Source organism: Syngnathoides biaculeatus, chromosome 18 (genome assembly GCF_019802595.1).
Source record: "Syngnathoides biaculeatus isolate LvHL_M chromosome 18, ASM1980259v1, whole genome shotgun sequence".
Lineage (NCBI taxonomy): Eukaryota > Metazoa > Chordata > Actinopteri > Syngnathiformes > Syngnathidae > Syngnathoides > Syngnathoides biaculeatus.
In genome coordinates, this window is record NC_084657.1 from 11,215,337 (window position 1) to 11,236,684 (window position 21,348).

Genomic DNA, 21,348 nt, shown 5'->3' on the forward strand with positions numbered 1-21,348 from the left:
AGTGAAGCGAACAACCAGTCAAACTCACTAACATGGATGTGAGAACACTCGCAGCGAGCAGCTTTGGACCACAACTCACCCCCAGACAATCACATAGAGGGTGTACCTAGCCAAACCGACCAGCTTTTGGGGTCACACACACCAGGCCAAGCCCCTTAAAGACCCACATCAAATTAAAGCATACTACAGAACGAACAGTATTGACACTTCATAAAAACAGTTTATTTATCCACACTAGTTTATTATGTTTTCAGACTACACAGCCATTTCTCAATTTAAAAAAAAAATAGGGCTTGAAATTGATTAATGTGGCATTTAAAATTATTTCAATCAGGGAAATTGATTTGATAGACCAAGAAATCGAGTTAATAGCTGGGTCAGAGAACAAACTGCTCAAGTGTATCAAGGTACCAAACCTTTATATAACCTTTGTATTGGATGTCATCGGATGATTGACAGGTACATCTTTAAACTGTGCTACTAATATCACAGACAAGCACGAGTTCCATCATTCTCGTCATCCTCATGCTGCCTTTAACCGGCTTTGGGCAGGAAGAGCCAGTTGTCATAAGCCAGAGGCGACCATTATTCATGTGTTACCACCATCCTCTGTTGGCAATTCAATTCAGTCACAAGACGTTTGTAGCAATATTCCATTCATCATCTACTTAGCATTATCCCCGGCTCATCTACCGAGTGTCAGGAACATGCTGGTGCACGCCAAGGTGACCCGCAAAGACCCCCGCCCCCCACCCCACCACCCAATTGCTGAAAATCAGTCCGAGGGCCATGTGGTTAATCATTGGTTTCACGTCAGCTTTTCAGTTTGCAGTTTAAGATAAAGCCGTCTTGGGAGTGACGTGGAATACTGCCATTGACTTCAGCGTGTTACGGTTGGAAACAGTAAAAGTTGATGTCTTGTGTCCTAGAAATGGTTTGGAGTTTGTTTGGAGAACTGAAATTTAGAAAGTGTTTCGTTACCCAAAAAAAAAAAAAAAAGTCATATTTATCAAACAATTTGATAACTGTCACACGCAGACTTCTACGTAATGTGTTTTGAACCATCATCCTACTAGTTTTAAACTGCCACACTTGCGTAGATCTAGCCTCATTTGCGTTAGGAAACGCCTCCAATTTACCGTGTAAAGTTACACAAATCCAAGTGCTTTCAGAACGTGTGGGTGGATTACTTCCCAATTGAAAATCATGGCAAAAACAGTGGAGAAAAGTAATCTGTCTGAGACCTAAACTGAGGAACTGGTCTGAGGTATGGAAACAAACTAAAAAAAATAAATAAACGTTTGGAATAATTCATGACTTTGGGAAAATTTAACTGCCGCTGTTCCGATCAAAGAAAATATACAAAATGGGTTGACATCATTCGACAGAACATCCACGGAGCTGTTCTGTAGAATGAATCGCACATTTGTGTATTGATTGAATGAAATCTCTTACTGCTCATGTAGCTGAAGTTATTGTATGACACCGCTTTAAAATGAAATGTGGGTGTGATCAATGGCTCCAACTACACGTTTGGGAAACTCGTTTTTAATGTTGACTTTTTGTTGATATCTGTATGCAAACTGCATGTTAATTGTAGCCGGGAAAATAACTATCCAGCAGTCTTCTGGCATGTTTCAATTAAATATATTATAAGAACATTCGATAGTTGCAAGCCTACACTAAGCTTTGTTGTGTAAGTTCTCTCAGACAAACGAGCGAACGGCTCTGCGGTCCATAATTGTATTTTTGGTTGTGATGTCTGCACTGAATACTGTTGGGTAACCTTTTCAGGCTGTAAAGTTTGAAAGGGCAGCTAAACGTTTTGTGGCATGCTGGAAGCAGCTCCAAAACAAGATACGAACGTCATGCCGTATTAGCCTGGTTTACACTGAAGTTATGCTACCCCAACGTTAAAATCCCAATTGTGTCAGGCTTGTTTGTGGGCCGGATTTAAGGCAAACAAGTCACGAAGACGGCAATGTTCAATGTTCAAAAGTCCATTTAAGCGAGCAGGCGACGTAATGACAGACTGTGTAGGGTTGAGCGACGACAGGAGGGAAACCGGTCTTCCTGCCTTGCAAGATCCAAATATGGAGGAAACATTCAATGAGCTCCTGCAGGCTTCTGTAGTCAAATGCAATCGCCTCATCATCTCAAGCCTTTTGTGTACAAATGTGACGCAAAGATTCAACAGCAAAATGTGAGTTGGAGGTTGTGATGCGGGGTTGTGTCGTGGAATACAAATCCGAGCCGGAACTGAAGGGCTTCCACGTGAAATTGTGCTCACAAATTGATGAATTGAATGATCAATAGTAGTAACCAAGTAATTTTCCCAAAGGAGGGTGCGTCAAACGAACGTGACGAAGACGCACGGACCTCAACAAAAATTCAAAAAAGAAATTACCGTATTTTCCGCACTATGAGGCGCACTGCGTTATAAGGTGCACCTTCAATGAATGTCCAATTTTAAAACTTTCTCTCATATATAAGGCGTACCGCATTAGAAGGCGCATAGAATAGATGCTGCAATAGAGGCTGGGGTTAAATTATGCATCCATTAGATGGAGCTGCACTAAAGGGTCAATATTGATCCATATATAAAGCGCACCGGATTATAAGGCGCACTGTCGTCTTTTGAGAAAATTAAAGGCTTTTGGGTGCGCCTTATAGTGCAGTACCCTTCAACACAATTTTTTTTTATGGCTTACTAATACGTATTAAAACAAACTAAAGTATTGCCGAGCTTCCGTTCTCGCTTAACTTGCTCTCAAAAAGTGGGAGACTATTGTGTGGCATCGCTTTGAGGAAATAAAGACTTGCTGGCATAGTTCTCCAAATAAGAGTCCTAACATGCACTCCAGATTGTAAAACTGTGACATAAAAACGAGAGTAAACGAATATTTAAACACAAAAATGTTTAACCAAACCATATAATTTTGGGTAACAAAAAGTCAGCAAGCTTTATAGTCACATATCAGGCTAAACACAACAAGGGGCTAACATTAACTAGCTTAGATCGGAGTCATCAGCCGTTTTGAGTATGAAAGCTACTTCTTGGACGGTGAGCAATAATGCAGACTTATCAGTTTCATGCACACTTCTAGAATCTCAGAAATTAAAGAATTAAAAATCTGTAACACTCATTTTTGTCAAGACACTGACTACTTAATTCTTTTTCACAATAATCATTTGAAACTGTATGAAACCACATCAATATGTAACAATTTTTTTATAATTCTCTACAAGTATTTACATTTTCAAATGATCGCTTTGACGACATCCCGAGGCAATCACAAGGTCCTACCACTGGTGAGCTATTTTGAACAAGCCTGCAGCCGCCAAGTGCAGCCCTTGTGGGGACCACACATTGGTGACCTCTGGTACAGCTTTTACATTATTAAACAATCCAAACAAGTGTTACTCTCTCAAGAAAAGAGCCCTCAAGGCTCCTGAACACTGATACAACGCCGACTGGACACGCCGTCAGTGTGAAGGGTCCACGCCCTTCTATCGCCGAGCCCAGACGCAGCCCTGGGTAGATAAAGCATCCCGAGGTGGATGGCTTTGAGACAAGAGCTCATCTCAAACAGCTGATAGTACGCGTGTGTCGAGTGGGTGTGGAAGCAAAGGGGGAGTCGAGTGACATTTTCTAAATGGAATGAAAGTGTTTGGAGTAAGCACGGATGCTAAAGCGGGATTCACACCGCAGGCCAAATCTTATTTAGTCCCAATGTTACTACAAACAGTGGTGGCTTGAGATACAAGTTTAATTTGTTCTTTGACCACACATGCAATCTAAAGCATCTTGTAAATCATCTTTGCCCATGGAAACTGCTTTTTACCATCACACGTTAATCATAAGCGACTTCAAATGCCGAAACATTTCTCAAAGAAAGGCAGTTTTCCCCAAATCAATGTGACTACATTTCAATGCTCATAAGCAATTCCCGATAGTGAAAAAAAGATAATGACGCATCCAAATAAGAATGCTTGGGTGTAGCGGTGGTCACAGGCTGCAAAATATTGACGCTGGAATTCTTGCAAACGGGCCACCTGGGATGTGGAAATACATTTCCACTCTTTTTTAAGAGTCCTCTTATCCACGACTGGATTTAATCCAAGGACACAGTGAGTACATACAAAAAAACTGATAAGTGATAAATTCAACCTTTTGCTAAAGTCAAAACTCCCAAACTTGCACTAGTTTTAGTTAGAAAACTGGGAAAGTTTGTGGGTTTTTTGGTTACTTTATTTTATTTATTTTTTTTAAAAACCCATGTGTCGCACTACTTGCAGTCCAAAATGACTCACTTCTTTCAAAGATGAGTTCCAGTCGGGACATCCACAGGAGACAAGAAGAATACTACAGCGATGTGACCATTGAAAACAATTCAAATAAATTGCCAAGGTGTACCTAAAAGTGTTACTGACATTTACTGCATTTATGACGCCTTTATCATGGAGTGATGGACTACAGTGTAATTAAACTGGGCTGCCAATTCAGCTTATGTCGCCGTCGTAACAAAATTCTCAGCTAAATTTACAAAGCAATTAAAAAAAAATGCTAAAACAAAGTGTTGTACATAGATCAAATAAAAAAAAAATAGTGTACCCCTGCATATTCACAGTTCGGCATTAACATCTGCTTATTTTTGTTATTATGGGAGGGAACCGTTATCTGTTATTTGTGGAGACTCGTGCTTATTCACACTTTTTAATCTGACCAATGCTAATTTGCAAAAATCCATCCATCCATTTTCTTAAACGCTTATCCTCACAAGGGTCGCGGGGAGTGCTGGAGTCTATCCCAGCTGTCAACGGACAGGAGGCGGGGTACACCCTGAACTGGTTGCCAGCCAATCGCAGGGCACATTGAGGACAACCGGTTGCACTCACAATCACACCTGGCGGCATTTTAGTTTAATGTTGCATGTTTTTGGTATGTGGGAGGAAATTGGAGTGCCCGGAGAAAAACCCACACAGGCACGGGCAGAACATGCAAACTATAGACTGGTGAGTCCGGGAGTGAACCCAGGTCCTCAGAACTGTGAGCCCAACACTTTACAGCTGCGCCACCGTACCGCCCAAATTACAAATATAGTTTAGCATTATTGTAAAAATATCTTTTATACTTGGAAGCCAGAAGAAAATTTGGGTGACAGCTCTTGCGCTTTGATAAGCTGTTGTTCCTCTGCAACGCTACAACGTTCTTACTGTACGGGCGTCTCCGAATTTCTATAAATAAATCAGCAATATTTTAAAAATTTCAAAGCTGTCAACCTGTGGGACAGTAGAAGCAATTAGATTGGATACCACAGGAGTGTTGGTCCAATGTCGCCGCATCGCTGCTTTAATAACCACGAGCACAACTTTGCTTTAGAAAGGGGGCGGGGGGGAAATCACACATTCAGGACAAAATGTTCCCAAAGGTTAAATGGGAGAGGAATTGTCTTTTTTTTTTAATGATTGATTGGATTTTACCAATCAGAAATATGAACAATGTCAACAAGTGCAACAGTTAATATTTTGATGAGTCTGAATGTTTAAATGCCGCAGCACCTTTTCACCGTTTATCGCCTCACTACTTTTCATTTGTGTTGCGACGATATGCAGCTTCACAAAATGCTGTTTCAAATGGGTTATGTTCCATCAAAAGTACATTGCAAGCCATTTGTTTACAAAGTATCAGTTACAATTCATGCCCCTTCCCAAATTATATTACCTAGTTACATTTGATAACTTTGTACCTTATAAAGACTACAAGTACAGATGCTACCCAAGTTACAATCACGCTACCATCCAGAAGGGTGTTCTTATCTTGATTTGATAGAAACCCCATTTTGTAAATTTTCTATCGGTATACATCTTATTAATTTATGATCGGCTCTTGCTGCCTTGCCATTACCCGACACCGGGTTCTAACTGGCAGGTTTCTCCAATTGGTGATGCTAGCCATGACTTGCTGAAAAGGTTTCATCAACAATGTCGTCGTCTCTGGCCTTAACCTTTAAACCCTCAAAGACATTTACATTCTTCCCTCCTAAGCCGAGGTGGAGGACTTAAGACATAAATCACCAGTTTTAGGACTTCCTAGAACATGACTTGATATTCACGAGACTTGACAGAGTGAGCGTAAGCCAAACAAAGTAGCTACCCACAAGAACGGTGAGTGCAGAGGTCGATTGGAGAACCACTCAAAAACTGATTGCGAATATCGCCATGTTAAGAAAGTACAGCGAAGTAACAAGCATACAGATACTGATCTTGACACTGAAGAAGCTCATGTGGGACTATACGTTGTGACTGAACAAGACTATATGTTACTTTAAATTTAGTGGGGACTGGTTTTCTGCCAGAAAATAACTTGACTTTGTTAGAATATTAAAAAAAAAAAAAAAAAAAGTACAAAAAAACTGTTACAGCACGGGTGAAAACTTGTTACCAAACTGACAACGATGGTGTTGTGCGGGATTTGGCGGAGAAGATGGCCTAAAACACCGAAGACGCGCAAATCAATATTCACACATGCAAATCAATATTCACACTTGCAGAAGATGCTACCGTACATATGAATACGTAATATTGCAGAACATGGTCTACATCTTGAATATTGGCGAAAGATGCCCGCTTTTGCCACGACGCACCCTGGAAAATTGCTAAGTTTGGTACACTTGATGAAAAAAATTAACAGCGAGGTGTCCAAACATATGGCCACCATTCGGGCTATCAAATTGAATATTTTCATTCAGCGATTATTTATGTATTTTAATTAATGATCAAAATAATTGGCGATTATTAATCGTGATATCTTTTCATTGTACTTTTGGGTACCAACCAACCAGTTGAGATACGGTGGCCCAAAAGGGGTTTTGGCTTACTGTCAAAACAGAAGAGAAAATTATGACAATGGAATTCACTACGTAAATAAAAAAATCACATTTATTTGCTGATGTCGCAACAGTTCGCTCTACTGGCATTTTAAATTTAAACGTACACCAACCTGCCAGAAGCCTCATGGAATAGTCGTGCAGTTTTAAAGCACCAGCACCAAATCGGTGGGGGAATTGGGGTGTCACAAATGGCTGAAAGACACGTTGTCGTTTCACTGACTAAGGCCATCTTGAGAGGTATAAAAACGCCTAATCATGATCTGCACAGCAATTTTATTTTTTTTTTTTTGATTGGTTACATGAAAAAAAGCAAACTGCGGTGCATTCATTGGAGAAATCACGATGACTTGCACGGAGCCTGGTTAGCTTCCACGGCTAACTGGTAGCCCTAGGAGGGGTTGACGACGCACGGGTGACATGACAATCGGCGAAATAAACACGGGGGGATGCCACAAGGAACGTAAACACGGGCATGATTTATTTCGACCAGAGTTACAATTAGCCAAAGAGCTAGGCTAACCATGCATCCTACACGTGGAGTGAACACGTGACGTCTCATAACAAACCTCCTCGGCTACTTTTTTTTTTAAGAAGATTAAGTCACCAAATGTTCTGAGCGAGACCCGCACAAAATGCTGTGCGATTAAAGACGGGGGGGAGGGGTGGCGTTTTTTTTAATTAAAGAAGACGAATGAAAGGGCCGGGCGTGGGGAGGGTGAGCTAGGCCCCGTGCTATTGTTAGCCGGCTAGCTTTTGCGGCTTGATACGTGAGATGCTAGGCGGGCGTCTCCACTTCTTTTCTCCTCTTGTTTGGGGGGGAAGTTAAAGGCCATTTTTAAGACGTTATGAGCACAAAGAGCAGTTTTAGCTCAGTCTGTGTAGGAGTTACGAAAGCTCAACGTGGTGGACGTTTTTTGTTTTTAAGTCCCGTGGTGTGTGCGTTTTATCACTCAAAATTATCACGGGAATCGTCCATTTATCGTTTTTTTTTTCCATGCACCGATATGACGTTGCACTTTCGTGCAGCACAACTTTTAAAGGAAAAAAGAAAAAAGGGTGCGTGTGCAACGAGATACTCGTGGCTTCGTTTTAGCCACCCTGATTCCAGGAATAGCCTGCCCGAGTAGGGGAGGTGGGAGGAGGGGTGTACGGATGCATGCGTGCTGGACTCCAAATAGATCAGGAAGGGCTTTGACATTTGGACAAAAAGAACGCTACCTGGCCCGCCTGACAGACAGCTGCTGCTTGACGGACCACAGAGGAACAAACGTGGGGGAGGGGGAGGGCAAGTGGGGTACCCACCGTGATGTACTTGTCCGTTCACGCTGACCACGGTCACCGCGTTCATTTTCCTAGTCCACGGGTTCACCTTGGGCGGGGGAGCGTCGGTAAACTCCTTCCGGGTTTTAACGCTCTGTTCGTCGGGCTTGGCCTCGCTGTCACAACCCCCCTTGTCCGCCTCCGTCGGGCTCCCGGAGCACTCCTCCTCCTCCTCCTCCCCGTCGACACCCGCCGCCTGGCCCCGCTTGGCCCCGTCGACCTCCAACTCCGACTGAGCGTGGTTCGCTTTGCCTTGCTCTTCCGTCGTTTGGATAAGCGAGTTGCTCGGCAGGATAGGAGCCTCCACCTGAGTGGCCATTTCCAACCTCCGTCGTTCTCCCACCCCCTTCGGGATTACCAGTCCTCCTCCTCCTTCCCCCCCGGTCTGAGTTCGCTCGAAGGGGGAAAAGTGAAGTTGTTCGGCCGCACCTGCCTCTCAAATCCCAAACGACCGTCCGTCTGAGAAACAGACGTCCACGCGTGGTTTAAACATATAAAAGAAATGTTAAAAGAACGGCTTTCGGTTGGCCTTTTACGGGGAAAGGGGGGGAGAACAACCCTACCTCCGCCACTACCAGCAATATGGTCGCTCTCCACCACGCGATGCCAGTGGGGCGCGCACGTACGACGTAGAGGGGGAGTCGGCACGTACAGTCGGGAGCGCGCTTTCGCGGCACGTCACATGCTGCGTTTAAAGTCTTCAGACAAAAAAAAAATAAACACGTATTTTCCATTTCGATTATTGAGCCTTTGTAAAGAGTTTCGATCCCAATTTCAAATACTGTTTTAGGGATAGTAAATCTATAATTTCAGATTCCTAATACACAATACACGTACTTGTTGACTTTTAATCGTGTGAATTTTTATTATCCCTATATCATGAATGCAGCAAAAAAGCTTCGCGTCATAGTAATGCTGCATTCAGTGTCTTCAGGTGAAAAGGATGAACCTGTTTGCCATTTCGAATGCCGACCCTTTTTAATTAAAGTTTTGATTCTAATTGGTCACATCGTTTTATGAATACCGTCATTGTGATTTAAACTCACAATTAAAACCGTATTTTGATCAGAAATAAATCCAGTTATGAGAAAGTACTGTCGTGGCTCGTAATTGTGTTCAACTAACTTCACTTCGTATTTTCCCAATTTGGTAATCACAGCACCAATCCTTCGTTTTTTAACCTGTCTTTCGGTCTTTAAACTATTTGAAGTTTTTGAACTTTTATGGCAGAATAAACTCTTCACAATTATGCTCACAGCACAGTGGGAAACAGACTTGACTCTGGTCAACAAATACAGAGTAGCCTGTCCATGAATGCATCTTTTGCGACCCCTCCCCCTTGCACGTGTGCACGCCGTGTGCGCATGTCTCTAAAAGTAATAGTAATACTATTGTTTTGATATTTTTGATGTACAGTACTTTCAGGCGTGCGGTAACGTCACGACACCAAAGCACTCGTGTGTATTTAATGTAAAGTTTGTCACGGCGTAAAAGCGTAAAAAAAAAGCGTAATTTAGGTAGAACCAATGGATTTTGTAATTTATATAATATAGGCAGAATAATACCAGTCTGACCCAGGAAGTGATCAAAAACATTTTTTTTTTTTTTTGGTTCTCATCGCATTGCAGTAGAAATTCAATGTGGAATGCAGCATGGCTGCTGAAGGAAAGTTCCAAGACTGCCACTAGGTGCTCATTCGCTCAGGCTGAGTCAGTCACTGTTGGATTAAGGAGCGAGGGTGTCACACACTAACTGGGTGGAGTGCGAAAATCCACGTCCCGTCCTACCTGTACCGCAAATTATCATTAAATAAAGAAAGGCAGGGCAGTGTTGCACATTAGGCCATGAATATGGCGAGATAAAAAAAAAAAAAAGTCACACGTGCCCAAATAACTGTTGCAGCTGTTTGAGCACCCACACTTTTCCCAGTGACGGTTTTCAACGCTCACATTTTGTTGCATCCATGAGGTTGTGGGTGTTTAAAAAGAAAGAAAAAAAAAACACCTTTGGAGGTGAAATATTTCAACACCGACACGTAAGTGGACCTGCAAGGCATTTGGACGTTTCAACACCTGCACCTTTTCCGAGTGAAAGGTTTCAAAATGAACACAATCGCCACCCGCACTTTTCGCTGTGAAAGGATTCAATAGGCACACGTTTCATTTCCTGGTGGTTCAACACCCACGGTTATTATCCCATCCCCGGGTGTGCCGGTGTTTCAACAATCCTCACTAGGTAGTGAATTGTTTCGATATCCGCATTTCGTCGCACTCGCAAAGACTGCGGGTGTTTCAACGACTACAGTTTTTGAGTTCAACACTCACACGTTGAATTGCATCCCTGAGTCGTGGTTGTTTTAGCAACCCGCACTTTTGCCGGTGGATTGTTTCGACATGCGCACTTTTGCAGGACTCGATAAGATGTGGGCGTTTTAAAACCGACACCCACACTTTTCCCAGAGGAAATGCTTCAATTACCGCAGTTTTTGTTGGTTTTTTGATGGTGTTTTGTGGAAGTGAATAGGTGCCACCAGGATTTGAATTTAAAAATGAAATTGTAATTTCAAAGTGATCACATTTCCAATTGCTGTATTTCAGTTTTAACTTTTCAGTTAACAAATTCGCAATGTAAAAAAAAAATCAACCTTTAAAATTCAAACGCAATATTTTCAGTCTCCTGATATTCAACTGGTTGTCTGAAATTCACCGTCGAACAGCCAGCCAATCCAGTTACGCTTTGTCAGTCACGTGACGTCACGTGATTAAGAAAGCGTAACTGGATTGGCTGAGTGTTGGGTTTCTGACCTGAAGTAACCCTGCCTTCTTAATAGTATTAAACTGAATTTCAGACAACGAATTGTAGCCAGTTGAATTTCAGGAGAGTGAAAACATTGCATTTGATTTTCAAAGGTTGAATTTTTTTTTTTGTGAAAATGTGATCACTTTGAAATAACAATGTGAATTTTGCAACATAAAATTTTCGGCGGCCTATTTCATTCAAATCCTGCTGGCACAAATTTACTTCCACGGTGTTTCAACACCCACGCCTTTTGGCAAACCGGTGGCAATTGTGAGCACGTTAACGCGCTTTTCCAGGTGAATCTTTTTTTTTTTCCTTCCTCAAATGTGGGTACAGAGTACAGAGTACATCAGTACGGAAGATTCCAGCAGCCTTTTTTCTTTTGTTGGTGCATTCAAGTGCGCTTAACAAAAAACAAAACAAAAAAAGACCCTTTCTCTTTAAGACAATGCGTACACATGTAGAGATTTATTGTTGAGCCTGATTTGCTGTCAGTAGCTGTCAAGTCATTGTTTTGTTTCACTACAAATGACATTTGAGGATCATTAAAAACAGTTAATGTTAGATAATCAATAACCCGTCTTACATTACAGACCCACTTATGCTCCGGTTTGTCCCCTTTTCCCACCGCGGCCCACGTAGGGCCCCCGAACTGTAAACAGGTCGCCGTCGGCCTCAATGGCGGCGGGCTGTCCTCTTTGTGTGCGACCGCGCCGGGGACGCGTAAATCTCTGCGCCATTGTCCGCCGAGCCGCGCCCTTTTGGCGCCCGTAATCGCCACGGAAAACACAAGTCAGCAGCTTGTCAGCAAGTCACAGTTGAAAGCCGCTAAATGGAACATTTGCCCCGTAAGCAGCACCGGGTGGAGGTGTGTGTGTGTGGGGGGGGGGGGGGGGGGCGTGTACATATATGTGCCCCCCTCTCACCCTGCGTCCATCATCCACTTCATGAAGCATTAAATACGCGTGTTTCAATACCCGCACTTTTCTTGGTGAAGGTACTGCGCGCCCACACTTTTTGTCACTGTTTTGAGAGCTCCTCTGGGTAAAAGGTTTCCACACTTATTCATTTTGTCACGTCTGCAGGTATTCGGTGTTGGCAGACATCTGATGTTGAGCGGGTTCAACACCCACACTTTTGCTTGCACCCACTGGAGATGTGCATGTTTCTCCATTTTTACCAGTGAAAGGTTTCAACACCCAGACATCTGTCAGTGAAAGGTTGCAACACCAGCACTTTTTTTTTTATTGTCACAGCTGTAAGGGATGCGGGTGCTTCATCATACAGTCGAACACCCACACATTCTCCCGTGTAATGGTTCTATATACCCAGATATGTCCGGCACCTGCACTATTCGTCGCACATCTGGAAGGTGTGTTTGTTCCAATACCTACGCATTTTGTCGCAGCAGCGGGTTGTGCGCGGGTGTTTGAACACCCACGGTTTTCCCAGTGGAATTGTTCAACGGACGCAGTTTTTGCAAGCAAGAAACGAGTTAAAACGACGTGACGTGGAACATCGAGAGGGAGTTGGAACAGGGTGCGTCCTCCCTGAGAGCGGCTGATAGGAGTTCAGGTCTACCCCCCTCCCACACAGACGCCCTGGTGTGACCTCACACAGGAAAACACATGACTTCATTTCGGTTTTTTGCCCTGCAGTTGAGCACCTGCGAGCCACCACCATTACTGCTCATCCCCACTTATTATTGTCAATACAATATATTGCTTCCAACAGAGTGGAATCGACCATTCTCAAAAAATGGCCAGTACCACTTGTGCTACATGGGCTCCCTCTCGTGGTAAGCCAAATAATCGCTGCATAAGTACAGTTCTGTTGTATTTAACTTTTGAGCTTCAGTACATTTACATTCCATCCGCTTATCCTCACAAGGGGTCACGGGGAAGGCTGGAGCCAATCCCAGCTGTCAACAGGCAAGAGGTGACGTACACCCTTAACTGGTTGCAAGCCAATCGCAGGGCACGTCGAGACAAACAGCCACACTCACAATCACACCTCAGGGCAATTGAGAGTGCCTGATTAATGTTGCATGTTTTTGAGATGCGGGAGGAAACCGGAGTGCCCTGAGAAAAGCCACACAGGCACGGGGAGAACATGCAAACTCCACATGGGCAGGTCCGGTATCGAACCCGGGACCTCAGAACTGTGAGGGCAACGCTTTTCAGCTGCACCACCGTGCCGCCTTGTACCTAGATAATTACTTTAAAAAAATAGACGGCAATAGCACTTCTGAGGATAAGCGGCTAAGAAAATGGATGGATGGTACATTCACTTCAATGGACATTGTGCTGCTCCATCTTGCATGTGCGCCTTTCCAAACCATGAACAGGATAATACATCCATTCACCCATTTTCCATACCCCAAATGAGGATAAGCAATTGCAGGGGTCCTGGCACCCATCTCAGTTGACTCTGGCCGAGAGGCGGAGTGCACGCTATTCACCAGCCAATCGCAACGCACGTATACACACAACAATCTTTCATTCCTTCAACTGAAGTACCCGGAGAAAACCCACCAACTGAATAAGATCCAAATTCCACACAGATTTGAAACTTGGTGCTCAGAACTGTGCGGCAGATTCGAACCAGTCGTTCATTCATTCATTCATTCATTCATCTTCCGTTCCGCTTATCTTCACTAGGGTCGCCAGCGGTCGCCATATTAGTCATTCTTTCCACGGGATAAAGATCATATGCTTTCTTTCTGCATTCTGATATTATCTGCGAACGTGTGTTTCCATGTTCAAACATCTGTTGCTTGGAGTAATTACACTGCGACACAGATGCTACTCGTTAGGCCGTCTATTTGTTTTTTTATTTTGTACATTTTTAATTTTTTAATAAAACTAAGACTTTCCCAAGCCTGAGCTGCTGGTCATTTCAAATAGACGTTCTCCCTCACGACGCTTTATTACCCTCTAGTGTCCACTTTTGGAATAGCACCCACTGAGCCCACGAATTGAACCAAACTCCATTGGAAGGATTGTGTTTTTCAACGCTGCACGTCACATTACCTGCTTTTTTCCCCATAATTTTAAAATATTCCTCAATCATAAAAAAATATGATCAATTCGGCATGAATACAGCTTGTCAGACTTCACTCTTAATTGCTTAACTCTGCAACATGTGCAGTAATTGCTTGAAAAAAAACAACAACACACATTTCCTATTGAGCAATCATCCCGTCAACATGTTTGGCTTGGTGGGTGGTGCCTAGCGTGCATTCTTATATGCCCGCACACACTTGCATCCAATCATTAACGCGCACACCTCAAGACAGTCAAGCTAGATCCACACTTTCTACCCGAACCGCACAAAAAAAAAAAAAAATGTCACTGGAGGGCAAAGTGGCCGTGGTAACAGGCGCTGCAGCAGGAATCGGAAAAGCGTTAAGCGAGATTCTCTTCAAGAATGGCGCAAAGGTAAGCGTGCAAAAAAAAAAAAAACTTTGGCGGGGTTTGTTTTTGTTTTAGACTACAGCTTTTCGATTTGCAGCTCACATAAAGTGACATAGTTATAACTAACACTCCTTCTTTTATGTGTTTCACTAAAATACAACAAAATGTCCTATGGTCCTACCAAAGTCAAGAGAAAGTTTTAAGACAACGAAATGGAACAGGCTTATTCTTTCTTCTAACGACTTAACAACAACACAATTGGTCCTTTTCAGAGAAGGGGAAACAAAAAATCCCTACCATTGTTCCATTTATTGAAGGCCACAAAGTGCAATTTTGTGGTTTTTGTGATCCCTCATAAAGCAAATTTTGTTTCAAATATCAAATGAAAAGGCTTTGTCATTATGACTGTGCATATAACGAGGGCTTCTCCACAATGTGCTTGAACCAATACATCTAAAAAAAAAAAGACACCAAGGCTTACTGATTAAAAATAGCTTATTTTTCCATCTTATTCCCCATGTCCTCGCATTTGTGTCTATATATATATATATATATATATATATATATATATATATATATATATATTCCTTTTGCTCAGAAAAGAAATTGAGCACTTTTTTTTTTGTATCTTTTGTAATGTGTGTTGAATTTATAATCATCCTCGAGCCCTTCTGTAGTTTGTTTGGACTCCACCTTCGGTCAATTAGCCATGCTAGTGTTTTATAGTATAAACAGTTGCATGGTTTAAATTTTATAAAATGTTATACCATCAGACGTTCTGCAAAGTAGGTGAATCTGACCATGAGTGTGGCAATTAAAAACAAAAAAATACTATTGCTGTTAAAGGTTAATTGGGATTGTAAAGCAAGCACTGAATACTTGTTTTATTTATTTTTTTTTTTTTTAATGTGAGTTTTGAGGAAATAATGTTGTAACATAAAATGTGCATTGTGATTAAACTTTTTAGTTTTTTTTTTTTTTTTTTTTTTTTTTTCTCGTGTCGTCTGTTAAAAGCATAAATTTTCCAGTCTTGTATGAGTTCTAAAAAGTAAGGAGGAACTTTGGAGGCCAAGTCAGGTTTGGCCATCAAACTAAGATCCCTACACACTGCAAAGCTCTTTCACTGCCTGTTTGTGAATGACTGGAAATCTTTCACTTATGAGCCAGAGTATTGAATGGCGTGGAGGCTGAACTGAGCGGCTCTGATTCATGGAAGCAGGGTTTTTTTTTTTTTTTTTTTTTTTGACCTCACCCTGATTTTGAAACTGGATGACTTGCGATGTCTACAAATGCATGACACAGGAAAATTAGTTTACTTCCCTCCACTGCAGGTTGTTCTACTGGATGTGAATGAAAGCGCAGGAAAGAGTTTGATGGAAGCTCTCAACAAGGAGAAGGGGCAAGACTCCGCTCTTTTCCTGAGCTGCGACGTCCAATTGGAGGAGCAGCTGAAAGGTAACGCCGGTGCACTTTTGATTTCGGACAAATGGCCGAAAGGAAGTACGCGGCTATACGACCGGCCTTAGGATGTGTTTGTCAACGTCTATTGTGTTGGAATGGAATGAAAAGCAGCAGTTTGATTGGTTTGCATTCTTCCCCTTGTCTAAACCTGCCTGCCGAATTATCCAGCGTATAAAACCCAACTATGGAGAGAGAGAGTCAGTGATAAGCATTTAAAAAGAATCTCATGGCATATTTCGTCTGCATTCTTTTGGAGCACATTTCAATGTAAATTTATGAATGAAATTATTTTTTTTCATAATGCTTGCTTTGATTGTATTGCAGCACACTTTTTGCCAGTCGAACTGGACTGTTTTGAGTGGGTGGTCGTGTCTCTCGGAGACTATGTACAGTTCACTGTCTTTCAGCTCTCAAATGTACCCCAAAAAAAATTATATTTAATAGTGCGACTTTTTTTTTTTTAGCTTCTTTACAGCATTAATGTGCCAGCCAACCTTTGATATCATAAACGGTGGCGTTAGTTTTACAATTTGCGATAAAACAATGGGCAGGTGCATTTGTCCAAAAGGTCACCATAATAAAGTAGCTCAAATGCATCAGGCAGGGTATCTTGGGTTCAAAGGAGGGGGCAAGGCCTCTGAAATAAAATCCAAAATTCGACTGTTGGCTTGAGGAGAATTTTTTTTTTTTTTTGTTAACATTAGTCAAATGTAGCTCAGCTTGTTCTGAGGTAACTAATACCCTTCAAGTTGTGAAGCGCTTCTGAAATGGTGGGAATAAGGCAATAAAAGTCAGTATCTGCATGAAATTGGGCTAATCCAACATGCTGTCTATAGAAAATAGTAGTGTCCTGAAGACTGAGCCCAGAGGAACTCCAAATTGAGCTATTTTGAATGTGATAATTCATTGGTGTGGCATACTTTTGCCTTTTTATCTAAAAGGTCAAAGATGTATAGTTTAACCCTTATCGTAGCTGTGACTGTGCGATTCCTTCTCAAAATAGATCGAGAATACAATTACAAAGAATTCCTCAACTAGTTGGTGAAAAGTATTTCTAGAATCTTGGCCAAAACTATTGACTTGTAATTTTCCCAGCTGGATCACTTCCTTTTAATACAGGATGCAGAATTTTGGTGATTGTATTTCATGACAAAACTAAATCTGAAAATAAACTTAGTTTGCCTAAAACCTTCCACTTCAAAACTGAAAGTGTTAACATGTGGAATTCCTGAATTAATCCCCCAATCATACATGGCCAAGCTGCTTTCAAGACCACTGCTGACACCTTTGGCGGTATCGACATCCTTTGCAACAACGCTGGCATCCTGAATGAGGGCGACTGGGAGCTAATGGTGGCCATCAACCTTGTAAGAACCCGGCGATGCGGTTGCGTCTGTGATGCCCACCCACCTGCCACCAAATGGTCGGGGACTCACGAGCTCCTGATTGTCAAATAACTGCTGTTATGGATTTTGTGATAGGTGGGCGTGATCAAGGGGACTTACGCAGCCCTGGAGCACATGAGCAAGTTGAAAGGTGGCCGAGGAGGAGTCATTATCAACACAGCTTCCATGGCAGGTGAAGGCGCCCACGCTTGACTTTGAATATCGTTGCTTGGAAGGTGGTCAGCCAGGGAATGTAGCTTTAAAATTTGGCTTTCACAACTGATTATCCATGAGCCTTTGATACTTTGGTCATGCAGAAGTTCTGAGATTGTTTTATCGAATAGTGGTTTTTGTAAATTTCCAGTAGTTCTCCCCGTTGAAGGACAAATTGTTTACCCTGCAAGATGTGGAATGTATGACGGCGACTCGCAGATACTTGTCATAACGTGGCGAGGCTTTGTCCTTATAGGACCTTCTCTGGCTGCAGACCAATACTGGGGTGGGGGGGACACTGTAAATGTTTAAAAATTAACTTTTTGCAGCCATCAACGCGCACGCTGGCTGTAGCTATAACTTGATGCCAGCAAATTGCCACTCGTTAACATTTACAAGATTAAAAAAATGTTGCCGTAGCCTGTAAATCATTGCATGTTTTGCTCCTTTTTTTTAAGTTATGAAATGAAAGCCACATGAGGTGGCAATTTAGACGTTTTAGAACTTTATGTAACACTTTGCGTAACAAGAAGCAGATTCATGATGAAGGGAACAAATATAATTCACTGTACAAAAAGGTGAGGGGAAAGAATAGAGCACGAGATTGACAGACTGGTCGGTGAAGCGTCTACAGTGATGCGGACTTTATCAGTCCGTCGTGGAAAAGAGGCAGTCAAGGCGACGCTCTCAATTTACCAGGCTATCTACGTTCCTACCCTCACCTGTGGGTCGTGACGAAAGAACAAGAGCCCGGATACAAGCGGCCCAAATGAGTTCCCTCCGCAGGGTGTCCGGCCTCTCCCTTAGAGATGGGGTGAGAAGCTCGGTCGTACGGGAGGGGATCAGTGTCGAGCCGTTACTCCTCTGCATTGAGAGGAACCAGTTGAAGTGGGTGGGGCATCGGTTTCGGACGCCTCCCTGGTGAGGTGTTCCGGGCATGTCCCACCGGAAAGAGACCCCGAGGGTGACCCAGGATATGCTGGAGAGACTCTCTTGGCTGGCTTGGGAATCCCTCTGGAAGAAGTGGCTTGGGAAAGGGAAGTCTGGGTATCCCTGCTGAAGCTACTTACCTCTGTGACCCGACCTGGAAAAGCGGTAGATAATGGATGTACAAAAGGTATTTCATCATAGTCCAAATATTTCAAGTACTGTACATCCAAAGGGGGTTGAGCTCTGCCTTGAAAGTGAGGTGAAGTCTGCGATTTCTGCCCCCAACCACCTCACAAAGGTTTGAATTTGCCAAGCGATGTCACAAGGGTGCCAAATTATTTTTGTACAAATGAAGCTCCTCAAATCACTTGCGTTCCTTCGTACCCAAAATGACAACGGTGCATACTTTTGGCTAAATGAAGCTCTTCAACTCCAAAATGGTTCCTTGGTCCCAACATGACACGATGGTCACAAGAGATTAAATTTGGTCTAAATGAAGCTCCTCAATTAAGTATGGTTGATTTTTGGCAAGAAGCTATCACCCTCCTCCTCTGGCCAACATAAGACTTGAAGGCGCTGCAGTATTAAAATGCATATCTGGCATAAATTACCAAAAGTGTCAAATCCCAATGTGTTGCCCCTTTTTTTTTTTTTTTTTTTTTTTTAATTTTATTTATTTTTTTAAACATAGGTATCAAACCTCTGCTGAGCTGCCCAGTCTACAGCGCCACAAAGAGCGGCGTGATCGGCTTCACCAGAGCCATGGCGGTGAGCTTGTTTTAACGACTCGCGCAAAATGTGAAACTCTGTACCACGAATATGGAATTGTGCTTTGTGTACGTGCTAGGGCGCCTCCACCATGGCGGGCTTCGGCATCCGCTTTAACGCCCTCTGCCCGGCTTTGGTGAAAACTGAGCTGCTGGCGCACTTGACTGAAAAACTGGGCCAATTCACCATACTGGAGGAGCCCACCAGGCAACTACTAGACAAGTACGGTGTGTTAAGGTGAGTGGTGGGATTCCGTGCACCCCTGTTTCAAATTAAATGAGTAAATCTCATCACCCCCCCACCCCACCAAAAAAAACGCATGTGGTTTTTAAGTAACTACTTGGGAACGCTGTCATGTCAAAGAGCAAAACTGGTTTTAAGCTGCCCATTTAAAGTGTTCTGAATTGTTGTCACAAATTGACCAATTTACATGACTCAACAGCAAAGTGCTAAAGCGTTGGCCTCACGGTTCGATCCCGGCCCTGCCTGTGTGGAGTTTGCGTGTTCTCCCCGTGCCTGCGTGGGTCTTCTCAGGGTGGGCACTTCGGTTTCCTTCCACATCCCAAAAATGTGCAACATTAATCGGAGACTCTAAATTGCCGATAGGTGTGAGTGTGACAGTTTGTGTCCTTATGTCATGCGCTTGGCTGGCAACCCGTTCAGGGTGTACCCTGCCTGTTGATAGCTGGGATAGGCTATGGCACTCTCCGCAACCCTCATGAGGATAAGCGGCTTTTTTTTTTTTTGGGGGGGGGTGGCAACAGTGACTCAGCTGGTAAAGCCTCACAGTTGTGAGGACCCAGGTTCGATCGCGAGCCCGCCTGTGTGGAGTTTGCATGCTCTCCCCGTGCCTGCGTGGGTTTTCTCCGGGTGGGCACTTCGGTTTCCTCCTGCAGCCCAAAAACATGCAACATTGATTGGACACTCTAAATTGGCCCTAGGTGTGATTTTTGCAAGTGCGGCTGTTTCTCTCTGTGCCCTGTGATTGGCTTGCGACCAGTTCAGGGCGTACCCTGCCCGTTGACAGCTGGGATAGGCTCCAGCACTCCCCGCGACCCTCGTGAGGATAAGCGCCCAAAAAAATGGATGGATGTTCTGATCGTCTCACACAAAGCAAAACCTGCACAGCTTCTGATAAATGGCACATACTCAAATGTTCAGTTTTTATGCAGGTCCGCTGCATGCAGAAATCAAACCAAGTGTAATTGGGTCAACTGAAAATGTTTTTTCAAGTACCAAATGTGTGCATTTTAATTTTTCATTTAGCTTAGTTGCAACACCCTAGCTTCAGCTCAGTAGCCATGGTAACATTTGACTTGGTGAGTAGTGACTCATTTGCACGAGACAAGTCTGGCTCCTGAAAATTGCTGACTTTAAATGGATAAACTAGCGTAGGGGTAATGCCTGAAATCAATTTTCCACAACCAATTTTTTTTTTTTTTTTTTTTTTTTTTCTTTTTAATGTGCCACGTTTTTTGTTTCAGTCCCTCAGATGTTGCAGAGTGCCTTCTGGAACTGGTGACAGATGAGAGCAAGAACGGTGAGGCCTACATGGTGTGCCCCATCGGAAACATGTACGCGACGTTCCCTTCCATCGAACCGGAGGCCAAATAGTTTTTCCTCACCCAACTCGTCTGCTTATTGAATGTATTGTAAAATATATCTTGCATATAGCTTTCCGCTTCAATGGATGTTGAATTGATACAGATGCCATATTAAAACTTAACCAGAGATTGCATCATTGTATTCTTATTTTCATTCAACTTTTGGTGCTTTTGCACATTTTAGGGTAAAAATTTGTTCCTGCTGGGGGGGGGGGGAATGCAACCAATTCAGGGAGGGGAAAAAACATTTTAATTTAAATGATACCTATTTTTATGTTCTTGGGGGGGAGGGGGGAGATTTTTTTTTTTTTTTTTTTTTTTTTTCTATAGTGAATTTATAGGCTATGGATTTTTGAATACTAAAACATTTCAATACTTTTTACAACAAAAAAAGTACAAGGATTGCTTCTACTGGAGAGTACATTTTTGCATGTAGGTGAACATATGACCGTACAGAAACAAATACAAAGTCATTTTAACTATTGGAATTGGGTTTTAGGTGATTATTTTACCATTGAGCACATTTCGTTAAGTTAGTTGCTTTTTCAAATAGAATTTA

At 42.8% G+C, this 21,348-nt stretch overlaps 2 protein-coding genes across 7 annotated transcripts in view; one reads left to right on the forward strand and one right to left on the reverse strand.

Moving 5' to 3' along the window:
- Window positions 1–8,866, reverse strand: part of larp1 (La ribonucleoprotein 1, translational regulator) — a 34,349-nt gene extending 25,483 nt beyond the window's left edge. For all 5 annotated transcript variants that reach the window (XM_061804195.1, XM_061804194.1, XM_061804192.1 and 2 more), the window contains exon 1: window positions 8,196–8,866. In XM_061804195.1, the coding sequence (XP_061660179.1) occupies window positions 8,196–8,532 (337 nt within the window). In that variant the 5' untranslated portion in view covers window positions 8,533–8,866. The remainder of the gene's footprint in view (window positions 1–8,195) is intronic.
- A 5,377-nt stretch (window positions 8,867–14,243) lies between these two features.
- Window positions 14,244–20,923, forward strand: zgc:56585 (uncharacterized protein LOC393297 homolog). 2 transcript variants are annotated; one of them, XM_061804351.1, is made up of 7 exons: window positions 14,265–14,452; window positions 15,760–15,883; window positions 17,150–17,256; window positions 17,371–17,467; window positions 19,109–19,185; window positions 19,265–19,422; window positions 20,670–20,923. In XM_061804351.1, the coding sequence occupies exons 1-7, from the start codon at window positions 14,360–14,362 to the stop codon at window positions 20,797–20,799; spliced, it is 786 nt and encodes a 261-aa protein (XP_061660335.1). In that variant the 5' UTR covers window positions 14,265–14,359; the 3' UTR covers window positions 20,800–20,923. The 2 variants fall into 2 exon arrangements, with proteins under 2 accessions (XP_061660336.1, XP_061660335.1); XM_061804352.1 differs by lacking the exons at window positions 17,150–17,256; window positions 17,371–17,467 and having other exon boundaries at window positions 14,244–14,452.
- Window positions 20,924–21,348: the final 425 nt, after the last annotated feature.